The sequence below is a fragment of the Fusarium falciforme genome, chromosome 10 (assembly GCF_026873545.1).
Source record: "Fusarium falciforme chromosome 10, complete sequence".
Classification (NCBI taxonomy): domain Eukaryota; kingdom Fungi; phylum Ascomycota; class Sordariomycetes; order Hypocreales; family Nectriaceae; genus Fusarium; species Fusarium falciforme.
In genome coordinates, this window is record NC_070553.1 from 2,207,928 (window position 1) to 2,223,679 (window position 15,752).

Here is a 15,752-nt window from a genome sequence, read left to right on the forward strand (position 1 = left end):
GCTTCTACGGTTCGAGGGTCAGCAATGCGCAGAGCTCAGCAGGACAATGAGGCTCTGGAGGCGGACAGAGGCTTTGGAGGAGGCCGAGCGGTGGGCTATGGAATAATGGGATATGGGATATGGCTGGGATGGTAGTGGGCGAGAAGCGAAGGTGCCCCTCAGGTGCAGGGATGTGCAAAGGTCGTGGGGCCACACGTTGATGGGAGCTCGACTCGAACGTACCCGACTCTCTCCTAGGTTGCTGCTGGATTTTGTCAAGCCTGCGGTTGATGCCGGGGACTGATAGAGGGCGTGAGAGTCCCCGCTGCGACTGCGACTGGGTTGGCGACGATCGCGACGGTGGGAGGAAGAGAAGCAAGGAAAGAAGATGGATGGAGAGGAAGAGGCGATTGCTCCAGCGAACCTAGGTCGAGATGAAGAAGCACAGTAGAGCACAGCACAAGCTGCCCACCAAAAGACGGAGGTTTTGGTGTACGCAGTAATAAAGTGGGAGGACAGCCCAGCCAGAGCCAGACCAGGCGAAGGAGGGGAGGGGACGGAGACCGGTGGGCGGCAGCGACTTGCTAGATTGGGGTTAGCCGTGGCGAGATGGAAGAAGCACGGTCCATCTGGCACCATGCAGGAACAGCCAAATGAAACCTGAAACAAACATCCGAGCTGTTGGAGCACGGTGCCAAACGACCCGAGACGAGGAGAAAAGGGAAAGAAGGGGAAAAAAAATTATTCAGTGGCGGGGTGCGATAACGATAACCCGCCTGGGTCGAGCGGGTCAGAAGGTCTCTCTTTTTTTTTTTCCCTTTGAATGCGGGGGTCGCCGCTGATGCCCTTGAAGATCAGGCCTTTTGTTTGTAGGTCCAGTATCATGATTATTGGCCGGGCTGATTCTAAACGACGAGATGCTGCTCGTTTGCCTGTCCGTTTAAATCTGGAAATGGAATATTTAACCCGTTTGACGTGAATCGTTTCAACTCATCTCCCAAGTCATCCGCTCCTGCAACGTTCCGTAGGTACGTGGAGACAAAGTAGACCCCCAACGACATTCTCCTCTTTGTTGGCAACAGTGCGAGCTCGACAACAACCGCCAAGAGATCATGAAATTCAATCGATATTGACTCCTCCCTGCAGTGTGGCTAGCCGCGTGTGAAAGCTGCCTGAAGCAGGGGGCCTTCTTCTTTCATCTCAACCCGTCGCACTCTGCATTTATCCTAGCAACAGGCCTTGTTCACAGCAATGCATCACTGCCAGCTCACGACTAGCTTGAGTGCCACTCGATGCGTTGTTGCACCACGCTTCATTTCATGTATCACAAATGTGACACAACCTCTGGCGGTGGCCATTTTCAAGCCTTTAACCTGGCAAGCCAATTTTTGTCGATCAGCAAGAGTGGGCGTTGACATTGAAGCTATGGTGCCCAACAAAGGTCCGCTACCATCTCGAGGCCGAGCGAGAAGCGTAATGCATTGTCTGGTCCGGGCCAGATACCTAATCTATCCAGGCGTAGTCTCAAGCCGAATAATCTACTATCGCCCGTCTCGACCAACAAAGGCATCATTGTGCTACACGCACGTTCCCGTGAGATGACAAACATCTTGTCTCAAGCCACCCATCTCTGTGTGTATAACGGCGGAATTGTCCGGAGCTGTACATCGTCCATGTTGTAATCGTTCAATATCGCCCTGACAGCTCTGTCATAAGCGAGGTGATCATGTCAAACGTCCGAGAAGCTATGCTTCTGAATCGCACAATGTAGCTCCGGCTTCTCCTGCTAAAGCTGGGTCCTTGAGTTGGGGCTCCCGCAAGAAGTTCGGGCGTCTAGTCAAGTGCTGGTAAATACAGCATTCCGAATTCCATGCTCGGCCTCAACTCAAGCCGTAATCGATTTGGCACTGGGCTGCAGCTTCTCCAAGACAATCTGAACAATGGTCTTGAAGGCCTCCATCTCCTCCTCTATCGTGCCACCCATGCCGGCATCGGCAAAGCTCATCGAGTTGCTCATGTAAACCGGGAGTTGCGTTCTCCGGGCCAGCAACTTAGCCAGCCGGGTCGTGAACTCGACTGACGACTCTGACGAGTAGAGCGTCGTGGATAGTGGCTGCACAGGGTCGAGCCTCTGACATTCTGTCAGCAACTGGATGCCAGATGGACAAAATGTTGCACTCACGTTTGGCAGGGCATAGACGAATGAGCCCATGGACGTTGGGGTAGCGAGCTCGTCTTGTGAAGCCGTCGTCAGGTTGAGCAAGACTGACTTGGCTTTTGTGGATAGGCGGAGGTATATGCGGGTGTCCAGAGAGCGGGGAAGGGGCACCGAAAGCTCAACTGTGTCTGTAGCCATGGCGATGGAGTGAATCAGACTAAGTATTAGTGAGGCTGAAGTGAGATCAAGGTGTGTCTTCTATTGGTGGTGTAGTTGACGAGGTGAGTGTGTAGGAGAGCTTTATCAGATCGAGGTTGGAGGCTGAAGGATGTTGGTGGCGGGGTTCTCTTTGATCGTTCGAGGAAGCACCACAGAAGGTCGATCACATTAAAAAAAAATTAATAATTATTAATCAGAAACAAGTAAACAGAGCTTCTTGCAACATTTAGGCATAAATAGAAGCTCCTGCAGCTGTCGTCGCTATCACAGAGTCTGCAGGTTGATTGTCGAGCTTTCCCAAATCACATGATCTGGCCGAAACCCCACGGAAATGGTAAATGGTCATTCCAGCTCCGCAAAAATGACTGCTCGAGTTGACGGGAGGGGATGGAGCATGAGTTGAACATTATTTTCATCATCTTCTTCTTCATATCAACTTTCTTCCAAACATCTGCCAGGATCGGCTTCTTTTTGAGATAAAAGGTCTTGCACAGATATCGTCATAGCCATCTCCTACTTCTACCCCGCCATGAGCCCTTCCTGAGAGAACATACACACACAGCATCAACACACACACGAACATATTTCTAAGCCATGGCTGGATCCGAAGATGGCCATCACATCGAGATAGTCCCAGATGACAGCGCCTGGGGTGGAGTAGAGGACAGCATGGAGGACCCTGAGGAGGTTCGCGTCATCTTTTGCGCCTTGGATTCATTCTTGTGAGTATGGGGCGAGACCTGCGGCCACGAGGGGCGATTCACCATCAGAAAAACGTATTCAATCAGATTGAGTTCTCTTCTTGAGAGCTGCTCTATTTCGAATGTTTCCTTATGCTGAGAGATTCACAGCCAATACGCCAAAGTCTCTCACTTCAACGTCACCCACCTCCGTCGCCAGTCCTTCTACGCACTTCCCCAGAACCACTGGAAACTCCTTGCAGGACCTCCCTTCAACTTTCTCGACACCCTCGAGAAGGTGGACGACGCCATCGATGAGAATGCCGAGTTTGCCCGCACCATCGCTCGCTATGGACTCCAGTCCTTCCGGGCGATCGCAGCCGACCCCGAAGGAGGAGAGCCTAGCATGCCTCCGGAGTGGAATGGAGTAGCTAAGCACTCTGACGTCGACAAGGCTAGGAGCACCATCCGCCAGTTCTACCGCGACTGGACTGAAGCTGGAGCTACTGAGAGACAGGCTAGTTACGGCCCCATCATGAAGGCTCTTGAAACAGAGAAGCAAAAGCATCCCGAGCAAACGTCCTTGAAGGTGCTGGTGCCAGGTGCAGGGCTTGGCCGACTAGTGTTTGACCTTTGTGTGAATGGCTACACAGCCGAGGGAAACGAAATCTCGTACCATCAGCTCCTGGCATCTTCCTACATCCTCAACAGCTGTCCCGCAGCTAAGCATCATACTATCTACCCCTGGGTTCACTCCTTCTCAAACCACCTCACCCGGGCCAACCACCTCCGAAGCTACCAGGTTCCAGACGTCCACCCGGCTTCGGTTCTGGCTGCCACCCCGAATACCGGGGAAATGTCCATGTGTGCTGCCGACTTCCTCTGCCTCTACTCAGACGAAGATCACAAGGAGCAGTATGACGCTGTCGCCAGCGTCTTCTTCCTCGACACAGCACCAAACCTGATCCGATACCTCGAAGTCATCCGACACTGCCTCCGACCCGGAGGTGTACTCATCAACGTTGGCCCTTTGTTATGGCACTTTGAGAATAACGCTCCCGGGAACCATGGCCTGGGCGATGGAGAAGACGGCGAACACGACCACCACGCCTCATCGGGTATTGCTGACCCTGGAAGCTTTGAGCTGTCGGATGATGAGGTCATTGCTCTTCTTGAGAAGATGGGGTTCGTTGTCGAGTGGCATCAGACTGGTGTCGAGGCACCATACATACATGACAGCGAGAGCCTACTACAAACGATATACAAGGCGAGCACTTGGGTGGCTCGCAAACCAGCTGATGCAGGTAGCTCATGAGGCAAAGGAAAGACTAGAATAGATGCATAAAGCAAAATGGAAGCATCAATAAACTCATTGAATGTAACTACAAACTGCCCCAACTCTATGTCTATCATACATTACCAAACACCATGACTACAGCTTCGAATCTGCTGCCATGAGCTCTCCCCGCTGCCATAGCGAACCACCGTCAATAGCAATCGACTCTCCATTCACGTGAGCACCCGCCCTGCTCGCAAGGTACACCACAACACCCGCAATATCCTCGGGCTGACCCAGCCTTCTCATGGGGTTCGCCTTTCCAATCTGCTCGGCGCCGCCCGACATCTCCAGGAGTCCGTTGGACATCTTGCTAGGGAAGAAGCCTGGGCAAATGGAGTTGACGGTAATGGCTCGGGGACCCAACTCCATGGCCAGGTTGCGGCCGAGGTGCAGAACTGCCGCCTTGCTGGCAGAGTAGCCATACGTGCCCTGCTTGCCGATCGTGCCGACGCCTAGGCCAGCGGTGCTAGAGGTGATGATGACGCGGCTGGGGTCCTTAATAGAAGCGCTCTTCTCAAGCAGAGGGGTGAACAGGCGGATCGTGTTGAAAACAGCCTTGACGTTGAGATCCATGACCTTGGCAAAGGCCGAGTCCGGGTGCGTGTCGAAGCGCTCGCCCCAAGTGGCGCCGGCGTTGGCAAAGAGGATGTCGACGCGGTCAGTGTGCTTCTTGACCTGCGCGAGGAGACTCTCGACGCCCTCAATTGTGGAGGAGTCGGCAGGCGCCGAGATGGCGACCGCGCCGGGTGAGCGGTTGGGCAGGGCGTTGAGAGCCTTGCATGCCTCCTCGCAGGCCTTGGCCTTTCGGGAAGAGATGAAGACTTTGGAAGCTCCAGCCTGGAGGAACCTGTGGGGGGTATGATGTCAGCAGGGTGATGGGCGAAGAGAGAAGGTGTTCAACATACGCGGATGCAGCGTGGAGGCCTAGACCACGAGAGCCGCCGGTGATGACGGCGACCTTGCCCTTGAGGGAGAAGAGCGAGGGAAAGTCTTCGAGGTGAGATTCAGCCATTGTGTAGTCGTTTGCTATTGATGTTGAAGGAGAGAAAAAGAAGATGACAGCTGGAAGGCTAGAATTGGAGATGGAAGTTGTGGTTGCTTGTTGACACGACTGAGACAGCTCACTCTCAAAGTAATACCAACGCTAAAGTCGATCCACAAGTTCAATTTAAAGATTCAATTCTCAGTTCCAGAGATGAAGGATCCAAATCCTATATACCAAAACCAGCGGCAAATCCCCCCCTTCCACGGCCTCGGAGCTTCCTCTGAGGGCGCGACTGGGGTCGGTCTCGGCCGCGTTGCGGGGAACAAGATGCCGAGGCACAGGATCCACGAGTGGGTCTCCTCTCGGTAAGCTCCTTATTTGGGCCTGGATCGTCAAGGACGACTCGGCCGAAAAAAAGAGAGCGGTTGGAGCACATGTGCCGGGGTTCTTTTTTTGCGGGGGAGGAAAGGCGAAACTGCATTATCTGATCGTCGTGTGTCATGACGGCGTTGACATGTTGCTTGGGCTTGATGAAGCATGTCTAGGTGAGTGCTAGGGGCTAGGGGAGCAATACATCACTAACACCCATCTCACTTAACTACAGCACAACACTACAAAGACTTGCACGAAGAAGTTTGCTCAACGGAAAGACGGCTTTGACTAGAGAATCAGTATCTGATTGACTTTAACGAGAGTAAAGGTGTCATGACATCTCATGATATCCATTCCGAACAATCTGCCCATAGATCTTTCCTCTTCCTTGCTCGTACTTTGCTCATAAGCCAATGTGCAAAAGCAGACATCCACCAACATGACCCAAATAACAACATAGAAAAAATAGTAGAGATTCTGAAACATCCATTCCAAAAGCCTCTGGTTCGCCTGTGAGGCACTGTACTTGTTTGGTGAGTCCTGTTACACCTAACTTTCCTGCCGTATCCAAGTGAAATGTGGCAATGCCCCGGCGTGAATTCGTATCTAAGGAAAACGTCTCAATTTCATGTGTACCAAATATTAGACTCAAACATTGTAAAAAGAGAGTGCGTAGAAGGTCATGTGTCGTGTTCTCTCAAGGCGTACGACCATCAGCCCCAGCGTCTAACTAACGCAGGCGGGCTTCGGTCGACGCACTCAAAAAGCTACCTAGGTTTTCAGGTAGCATCAGCCATAGTCGAGGCTCCTCCCCAGCTGGACTCGATGGTAACAAAATCACCTAGTCCAATTTCGCAGATGTGCCGGTGGACAGGACCACCGGCCTCTGGTGAACGTATTTATGCTAGTGCCGTTCATGACACCGTGAAGTCGGGGCCCGTTTGGGTCCCGTGAACGTGTTGTTGAGGCGAGGTGTAGGCAAGCTACTGCCTGCGATGCCTCCTGGTATGGGTCTTCTTGAGCCAACAGGCATCGACCGCGTCTTTGGCGATTGGTAGGTCCTCAGGTATCACTCGGCCGACGAAGAGTACTTTGACATTGTGCTCGACAGTCGTCAGCTTGGCGTAGTTGACCCGGGATTCCTTGGAAATCTTTTCGCTCGGGTCCGTGATTTCGACTCGAACCGGACTGTACCCAAGCTCAGGCTCGTTTGCCAGATAATGTGGCCTTGACCTCATGTCATGGACGATGCCGTGTTGCGAGGGCTTGGCGCCGCTCTTGGTACAGCCCTTTTTGCCGTACGTTGAGATGGGCCTGGGCAGTTAGCTCGCTTCTTATCAAGTGAGTGCGTGATGGATGACTTACACGCACTGGCAGTGCCCCTGATCATTTGCGATCACGATGAAGCGGCGGAAGTGAGCAAAGATCTGGCCGCCATATTGATCAGCGTAAATCGCTACACTGGGTGCGCCTCTTGTTGTTTCAGGGTAAGACGCCACGCTGGGTGCGGATCTTGATCCCGCTGGCTCAGGCCATAGGACCTTGAAAACCTGCAAATGTAGTTAGCGATGTGTAGGAGTACGGCCAACGAATATACGCACCTCGCCAGGTTGGAAGTAACTCGAGTGCACAACCTGATACCCTGAAATGTCGTTAGCTAGGACTGAACCACGTTAACGAGAAACACAAGACTTACGAGGGTCTAGCGGCTCGTATTCACCCGCAGTGCCCGCGATGTGCTCTTCAACGCGAGCCGGCGTCTCTTCAGGTTCAGCGGGTTCATAGGCTGTGTTCCCATGTATCAGTTGACAGGCTCGTAGTTGAGGACTAGACAACATACCTGCGGGGCCTGCAGGTCCACCGGCAGAGTATTGATCCCTGCTATATTTGCGGCTTTCATGATAGGCTGCCTCGAGAGCTGCATCATCACCATCCCCAGCGCCATGATATCCTCCTGGATCTATCATGTATAGGTAAGTACTCGGCCAACTGTCACATTTCAGCCAAACGCACCTTGTTCGTTCCCTGGATAAGGTAGGTATTGTCCGGTCTCATGATCGAGATCTGTTTCAGTTAGTCAGACTCGGGATGAACATGGCTTTCCAAATACTCACAGAAGCGACTGGCCTGGCCGGGATTCGGCTCTTCTTCTTCTTCTTCTTCATCTTGGGCACGGCTCTTCCCCTTTCGATGCGATGATTTGGACTTGGATTTTGAACTCTTCGACTCCTTTTTGGATGATTTGTGAGGCTTGGACTTGGACTTGTTTTTTGACGAGGCTTCTGTAGTATAATCTATCGCGGCTCGACGTTAGCCAAGACTGACTTTGGGATGGTATTACGTACTGGCTGGGTCGCCGTCACCCGGAGATGGGGGATCTTGGAGAGTAAGCGTCGATACGTCCGGGACCTCGTCAGTTTCGCGAGGCGTGGAAGGGTCATTGGTGAGTTCAGATTCCCATTGCATCAGGGCCTCGCCTATGGGCGTCATGATTAGTTGAGTATCCTCAAGGGACAAAAGGAGGTAGACTAGGAGAAGGATCACGCACCATTGGCATCTGTACCCTGGCGATAGTGCTGACCATAGGTTGGATCATAGATCCAGTCGGACCATTGAACATTGCTTGATGGATACATAGACATGATGGCATTGTGCGCGGGAACTCATGTATCAAGTTTCCGTAGCACCGAGAGCAAAATCGAACAGGATATCGACCGACGTAACGATAAAGCAACCTGAACAACCAGATGGGAAACAATATAGTTGGTTCGTGCAACAGTTAACAAGGTCGCCCAAGTATAAAGATGGAGCAACTGAAAAGATCCACCAGCGTGGTGGGAGTAGACGTCAACGTTGAAACTGCTCAAGGTGACGACTGGGCAAATATCGAAACACAAAGCCTGGCGCCAACACCTCGAAAGGCTCCAAGGCTTTGTAAACGTGCAGGATTCGAGGTTCCGGGATTCTGGGTTTAAGGCTGGAAGTGTAGAAGCACCAACATGAAGATGGTGGGTTGGGGGCTTATGTAGAAATAGGCCAACGACTGGAAGTAGGAAGAGCAGAGAGGGCAGAGAGGAGGGCCGGAATAGCACCAGGTCTTGCGGCTCAGCTGTTCCCAAAGGTGCGAGCCGGATCTGGGAACTGCGGCTTGGTTGCACGGGGACGGAGGTCGGGGTTCCCGTTGGTCCCTGTCGTGGATGTGCTGGCGACGTATCGAGACGGAGGGGGAGTGGTGTAAATGACTGCACTTGGCGAATGCCGCGGGGAAGCTGTCTTGCTTTTGTTTCAAAGCCGGAATGGGACTTGTTGCGTGTTTCTCCTGTCAACTCAGTTGAGGTGGAAGCGGTGTCCCTATGCAATGCATGCAAGCCGGTGAGAGGCCAGAGTATCTGCAAAGACTAGGATGACCACTTGAAGACGCATAAGATATGCTGGAGGGCGTCAGTTAGTGGCGGTCTTTTGATATCCTAGAGCAGCTGGGGTTGGTGGTTGATGGTGGACTGTTCGAAGGTGTGGTGGTGGTGGAACAAGGCATCAACATCTGCCCGTGATGATCGCAGGAAGGGCTGAGCAATGAGCAGCTGCAGAAACAGCCGCAGAAGCAGAAGCAGCAGCGGTAGCGGTGGCTGTAGCTGTAGCTATGGCTGTGGGAGCTGTTGTACTGCGTCAAGAAGGCAGACGGCTGTGATGTAGACTGAAGTCAACGGGCTCCAGCCAAAACAAGTCTCACGAGTCCCGCCAGCCCGAGGAGGTTATCGGACGAGACAGAAGGACAAAACCGGACGGCCGAGAGAAGAGTGCACAGCAGAGCGGCAGCCGTAGCTTATCAGTTGCTTTTTACAATGCAGCCCAGCATCTCTTATGTCGCGCATCACCCAGCGAGTAATAGAACGGGGGACAAGTGGGGATAGAAGAAGTGGAGGAGGTGGACTCAGGGAGGGGACTGAGGAGTCAACATGCAGGCTCGCATGACGACCTCTAGCCATTCTCTGTGGGAGAGACCAGAGAAGGAGGAAGCGAGAGAAGTAAAACCAGCCAAGGTTGAGATAAACCCGGCGCTCGCTGGAGAACACCACACACTGGCGCCCATCTGAGGACGTTCCGAAGAGAGGGACCGACGGGTGAAGGCACACGCCCCTCCAGATGGAGCCAGCGCGCGGGAAGACATGGACGAAACACACAGAGGAGCAGAGTGATTGGACCAAGACGAAGTGGAGGGGAGTGAGCGATTTTGAGGCACCGGGAACGCGTGCAGCTTGAAGCTGTTAGGTGACCATGTAGAGTTACAACGTCGACGAGGCTCTGGGATGGAGCAAGATGAGTGGTCAAAAATAGCACAGTGCGGGAGAGGCACCAGTCAGAAGCTCGTACGGTGGCTGCTCCAGCTTGTCCAGCTTCCTTCCAGTGATAACGCTACACAGTACACGGCAGCTGCAGGCCTCGTGGGCCTCAAATCGCAGCCACAGAGCCTCAAGAGTCATCTCGAGATGACGGTGGACGAGTCGAAGCACGAAGCGGCCGAGTCGGTGAAGTGGACCTACCTATTCATGGTTCCAGCTCCGAGGAGGAGGAGGAGTGGTGCCCCGGAGGAGGGGGTCCCGCAGCCCCGTTTTCGGCGGCATCGACGGGGGACCGTTGGCCATCAAACTGCTTGGGTGCATGCCCGTGCCGCTCCTTGGCCAGAGCAGGCCAGGGATGACCTCCAGTGGGCTTGACGGGCTATTTATGCAGCCCGGCAGGCTTGCGTCCACCTCACACAGTATCTCGGAGGTGTCATGGCTTGGCCCTCTCACATGAGACGCCATGTTTCCACTTGATAGGCAGGAGATTGTCCATGAATAAATTTGGGGCCTAAGCTGTTGATTGTGTTGCTCCTCGGTGAATCAGAGCAGGCCATCCAGGAACCGGGGCAAGCTTCCCCGAAAACAGGGCTAGCACTTCGCTAGGATCTACTACCTTAGTGGCCCGTCCCCCCCAGACACGGGCCCTCCCTTAGTGTCACCGTTATCTCGTCTCTCCCGTCCTCTCCAGCGATTCGATTAGTGAAGAGAGAAGGGGGAGCCTGCCTGGAAATTGGAAGATCTCGCGTCGGAGCTCCAGCTGTCAAATCTCCAGCTCCCAAACTCGGAAAGTTGAGTCTGCTCCCTTCCTTCTCTCTCTTTTCATCCCCGCAAAGCTGCAGAGCCGCATTGTCATTCATTGCCTCGACTTTTGATCGCCCGCCTCTTGCCTCCTCGGCTCCCAGTTCCAGCTCCAGCTCAAGCTAAAGCTCCATCCATCCACCACACTCTCGTCATCAGCCATCATCTATCGATGCCACCTTGGGATAGGTATGGACGAGCCGCCCCCATGAGGTCTTCTCCCTTGCCATAGCCATCTTGATCATCGTCCATGGATGCTGCCTTGGTACGCGATATCCACCAGAGCTTCACGAAACCCTTCCAAGGTCCTCATCCCCATTACGCTCAATCCTCGCCCCGCCCTGTGCCTTCGCCTGGGACTGATGCGTATCCTCGAACCCGGGTCCGGGTCGAGGGCGAGGCTCATGATTCGGTCCAAGATGCTCCGTTGCCATCGTTGCCATCGTTGCCATCCTCCAGAAGCACATCCGTATCTGGATACTCCATGCCACTCGACAGTGTTGCTTCACTCTCCAGCTTCCAGCCCGCTAGCTTCCCAATCACCAAGCCGGAAGACGCTGTCGTGTCGCGTTCCACTCCAGCGCCCACGGCCTCCGTTTCACCAACACCACATCGCCCACCAACTTCCTTGTCCCGATCGTCTTCGCAGAAACTAATATCTCGTCCTGTTCGTCAACATTCCCTTCCGCCAGTATCAAAGAGCCACGAGTCCCTTCGTCCGACATTCCTGTCCACGTCGCTGCCGTCTTTTCGACAACTCTTCGATCCGTTTCGGCCCCAGCAAGCTACGCTTCCGAGCCCCGCTCCGCCGCCACCGCCTCCTCGGTCACCGGCCGCCTCGACGCCGGGAGACTCCGGGGCTTCGGCAACGAAATCCCTGACACACACTTCGACACCCCACGAAAGATCCATCGAGCTGGCTGACGGTAGTCCGTCGAGGGGTCGGAGCCCCAACCCTGTTGATCGGAATGCTCATTCTGACTCGGACTCTGCATCTGATTTAGGCTCGGAATCATGGTCCGGGTCTTCCCTCGATGCCGGGTCAGAGCTAGAGCATATTGAACCCTCTGGCACCCGACAATTCCCACCTCTGCCTCCCTCAGCGCCTCTTGTTACCCCAGGAGCCCCAGGAGTGATCCGCCGCAAGGCGTCCATGACGAACCGGATCACGACATGGATCTCTCAATACGAAAGGAGCCGTACTCCGCGGCGTTGGTCCGGTACTGACACGCGAGTTGACCCTGTACCAGAGGTGAATGATGCCAGCAAAAGCAATGTCTCCAAGGCATCTGCACCCCCAGAGGATGCAGTGGAGCTACTCTGGACCAAGCTCAAAGATCAAAGGGCCAAATTAAATGATATCAAGTCTCAGATGTCGAGAAAAAGAAAAAGGCTCAAAGAGTTGCGGGGTGCCAGAGACCAGGCTGATAATGCCTTCATGGCTGTCATACGGCCTGTGCTTGTCGATCCGAATGGTTCACTTCCGACGTTGCGTGGCAGTGTTGATCGTGTTGATCGTCGGCTGGCAGAGATGCAGCGCTTGAGGACCGAATATCAGGCCTTGGAGCGTGATTACGAGGACCAAGAAATGACTCTGGACGAAGAAGAGGAAGAACTCAACAAATTGGAAACCAACTTCTTCAGCTTGCTCGCGGTGGGCAATACCATATCCATACGGCCACCTAACGAACCTGAACCAAAGCAGGACACGCCAGAGTTGCTCAGGGGCATTTCTCCCAATGGTCCTACGGATGACCCTCACCCACTGTTCCAAGAGCTCATGTCGGCTGTGGGCGATCTTCAAAATGCCAAGGAGGACCTCGATGAACTATTATTCCTGAAGGGAGAGCACGAGAAGGAGCTGAAGATGAAAACTACGGCAAACATGGAGTTGACGATAGCCGAGAAGGAATTCTTGGCCGACTTCCCAGCGGACCAAGAGCGAATGACTGATAGCGTGTCCAAGCTACAGGATAAGGTAACGCAGCTCCGGCAGCTGTGCGAGGAGAAAGGGGTAATGCAGAAGCACCTGTCGTCACAAGTGGCTTATCTTTTGTACCCTCAACAAGGGTACGAGGACATCGACCTTGATTCTGAGGACGAGTCTACCCACAGCCTCGCCCATGCCAGATTCTCGGTGCTACTAAGCCAGCCGGAGCATCTCTTACAGGAAGTGCCGACAACGGCTGGTGGAGCGCTGATGGCTGCAGCCAAGCTGCCAGACAGCGACCCAAGCAAGCGAGGACGGATGCAGCTCGCGTCAAAGGAGTATTCCATCGACCGGCTCATCATTGCGCACAACGAAGGTGGCAAGACGGACTTTGTCAATCGGTGGCTTCTGCATCAGCTCAGGCTGTCACCTCTGAAGGCGCTGCTGCTCTACGTGACGTTTACCACCAGCCAAGGACTCAAGATTCGCGACCTTCTGCGGTGGCAACGCGACGTGTTGCACTATTGGTGGGTTGGCGAGCGGCGAGACTCGAATCGAGCAACGAGTGAGAGCTCAGATTATCAGTCAAAATTCAGGACAAGCCAGCAGTCGAGGAGGACATCGGACGTGGGCAGTGGAGTCGGCTCACCATCAGAAGGGTGGCACCCACACTGATGTTGGGACGACGATGTCGCCACATTCTGCTACTGGCACCGGGTAGTTTGTGTGTTTGTGTGTTTTTGCTGTTTGTTTTCGCTTCTTTTATCTTGTTTTTATTGATCTGCTTGTCTGTTAAAAGATGGGGGTTGTGGCCATGGTTAGTTTGGGATGGATGGCAGAGGAGGAGAGCCATGGATACGTTATGCGGAACCAGACCGGAACCAGAACCAGACTGGTCGCAACAGGACCTGGGTCGAGCCTAGGGTGCCAACGACTTTTCTTTCTTGAAGCGTTTTTTTATGGGATTTAGGGATGGATCTTTTTTGTATTTTTTTTTTTTTGGTCGATATTTTTGTGTGTGCGAAAGGCAAGGCGTCGTCGGTGCAAAACCTGATACCCCAAAGGCTCAATTTGTTTCCGCCCCTCTGAACGGGGGCTCAGAGGATTGGATTCGTGTGCTGTCTGTTTTGTTCCATATAGGATGTGACGGGGAAAATAAATGATATGGATTTTGGCGCTGGGAACACCTGCTCGACTGGAGACTGAAGTGGACTGGTTTGGGCTGGGCCGGGCTGGACGATGGATGGGCTGCGGATACGTTCATCCACTGAACTGAACTGATCAGATCAATACTAGGGGGGGTTCTTTATAGCCAGCCATACCCGACGTGTCCCCATTGCTTAGCTGCAGGCAGGCGGTCTTTATAGTACCCATCACGTTGTTGAATCAGAAGCAGCTGTCACATATGACGGGACGGTCAGAGTGGCGCCGTGAGCAGGATCCGTCTAAAGAGCATGCCATGCCATGGATGGACGGATGTCCAGAATGGAAGTTGGCCGACCTTGTCCGTCGAGTCCCGTTCCCCCCTCCCCGGGATCGATCTCCCCTCGGGCTGTGATTGCCATGCGCTTCGTCTCGAACTATTTCTCCACTTGAACCGCTAAAAGAGCGAGCGTTAGCTCCCGTCGAGCGGCGGGGGGGGGGGACCTTGAGAAAAAAACGTGCCCGTTGTGGAGGGTGTCGTCTCGTCCTTTCTTGGAGGGGAGGGGGGGCTTCGGGACGAGCCTTTCACGCGGGGATCCACCAGCGGGGGGTCGGAGAGTGAGTGTGTGTGAGATCCTTGGGAAGTACCGGTACTCGAGAGACCATCTTGGAGGGTCCTCGGTTCGCCAGAAGGGTAGGGGGGAGTGTGCAGCAGCCGTGGGTCCTGCGGGAAAGGTTAGGTCCTCTGCAGCCGGGCATGTGACTGTGATTTTGTTTCGTTTTAACTGGAGCTCTTGTTGTTATTGTGTGTTTTCGCGGCTTCTCTTTTGCCGGGGGGTGTGTGTTGCGTTGCCGCCCGTATGGATCCATAGTCTTCTCTCTCTTCTGTTTTTGTGATTTTCTCATCGCGTAAGAAGGCGACATCATCATGCCACAGCCATTTCTTGCAAATTCCAAAATAATGTTCAGGAGACACCTGCATATCATTTTGGGCTGAATGCACTTTGAGCCGGAAATACAATTGCCTAGTGCGGTATGGAGGGGGGGACGGGGATGTAAGTAAGCAAGGCTGTGGGAGGATTTGTTGCATTTTTGTGTTTTCGGGAAGGGGGTGAGTCATTCTAAAGATGGTGTTGAAAAGTGTAGAGAGTGACACGGCAGATGACGACAGTAAAGATGTATGTTTATGCGTAGGCAAGAAGACATGATACTCGAGCCATGGGGTCATGACAATACATGGATATCCCTAGCTATAGCAGCTATCTAGACAGCTCCGGATACGGCGTGCTACAGAAACAAGGTGTTTCAAGCCATCACTCAATACCCCAGATTTATCATCCCATCCCATCAAAGTTTCCGCGGGAGCCACATGTCAGAGAAACCACACACACCGTGGGGGATCTTCACGACGCGGGACGTCATGCGCCCATAGGCAACGACCATGCATCTTTGTGGGAAATCACAAAAGCACCAACGCCAGCTTCACATTTGACAACCTAAGATGCTGTGAGACCCGGGGCCACGGGGAAGCCGACCCGGGCTGCATGTGCACATTCTACATTTTCCCATCGTCGATCAAATCGAAAAAGGAAATTATTGAGGCTCTGCTCTTTTTTCGCTTGTTCTCTCGAGAAACCAAAGTCTTGTTGACTGTTCACCGTAAGTTTACGCCACCCAACGTTGAATGTGAGGTTATCCGCATTGGCGTTCAGCCGTTTGAAAGGAGGGGAGGGGAAAAAGCCATTTGTGCAAGCCTGTGATGTCACCATCAACCAGAGGGCTGAGACTTGGGTTCTACACCATGTT

General features: G+C 53.5%; 5 protein-coding genes across 5 annotated transcripts; 2 read left to right on the forward strand and 3 right to left on the reverse strand.

Moving 5' to 3' along the window:
- Positions 1 to 1,864: 1,864 nt before the first annotated feature.
- On the reverse strand, positions 1,865 to 2,335 carry NCS54_01258200 (Hypothetical protein; the record flags this gene model as incomplete). The annotated part of the gene is made up of 2 exons (XM_053157810.1): positions 1,865 to 2,110; positions 2,162 to 2,335. The coding sequence occupies 2 exons, from the start codon at positions 2,333 to 2,335 to the stop codon at positions 1,865 to 1,867; spliced, it is 420 nt and encodes a 139-aa protein (XP_053013785.1).
- A 615-nt stretch (positions 2,336 to 2,950) lies between these two features.
- Positions 2,951 to 4,351, forward strand: NCS54_01258300 (Hypothetical protein; the record flags this gene model as incomplete). Its single annotated transcript, XM_053157811.1, has 2 exons — positions 2,951 to 3,078; positions 3,208 to 4,351. 2 exons carry the CDS (start codon positions 2,951 to 2,953, stop codon positions 4,349 to 4,351), a joined length of 1,272 nt encoding a protein of 423 aa, XP_053013786.1.
- A 117-nt stretch (positions 4,352 to 4,468) lies between these two features.
- NCS54_01258400 (Hypothetical protein) lies at positions 4,469 to 5,387 on the reverse strand (the record flags this gene model as incomplete). The annotated part of the gene is made up of 2 exons (XM_053157812.1): positions 4,469 to 5,222; positions 5,281 to 5,387. 2 exons carry the CDS (start codon positions 5,385 to 5,387, stop codon positions 4,469 to 4,471), a joined length of 861 nt encoding a protein of 286 aa, XP_053013787.1.
- A 1,328-nt stretch (positions 5,388 to 6,715) lies between these two features.
- Positions 6,716 to 8,374, reverse strand: NCS54_01258500 (Hypothetical protein; the record flags this gene model as incomplete). Its single annotated transcript, XM_053157813.1, has 9 exons — positions 6,716 to 7,046; positions 7,098 to 7,282; positions 7,334 to 7,374; positions 7,429 to 7,518; positions 7,573 to 7,692; positions 7,746 to 7,796; positions 7,847 to 8,026; positions 8,078 to 8,209; positions 8,281 to 8,374. 9 exons carry the CDS (start codon positions 8,372 to 8,374, stop codon positions 6,716 to 6,718), a joined length of 1,224 nt encoding a protein of 407 aa, XP_053013788.1.
- Positions 8,375 to 11,123: 2,749 nt separating this feature from the next.
- On the forward strand, positions 11,124 to 13,478 carry NCS54_01258600 (Hypothetical protein; the record flags this gene model as incomplete). The annotated part of the gene is made up of 1 exon (XM_053157814.1): positions 11,124 to 13,478. One exon carries the CDS (start codon positions 11,124 to 11,126, stop codon positions 13,476 to 13,478), a length of 2,355 nt encoding a protein of 784 aa, XP_053013789.1.
- Positions 13,479 to 15,752: the final 2,274 nt, after the last annotated feature.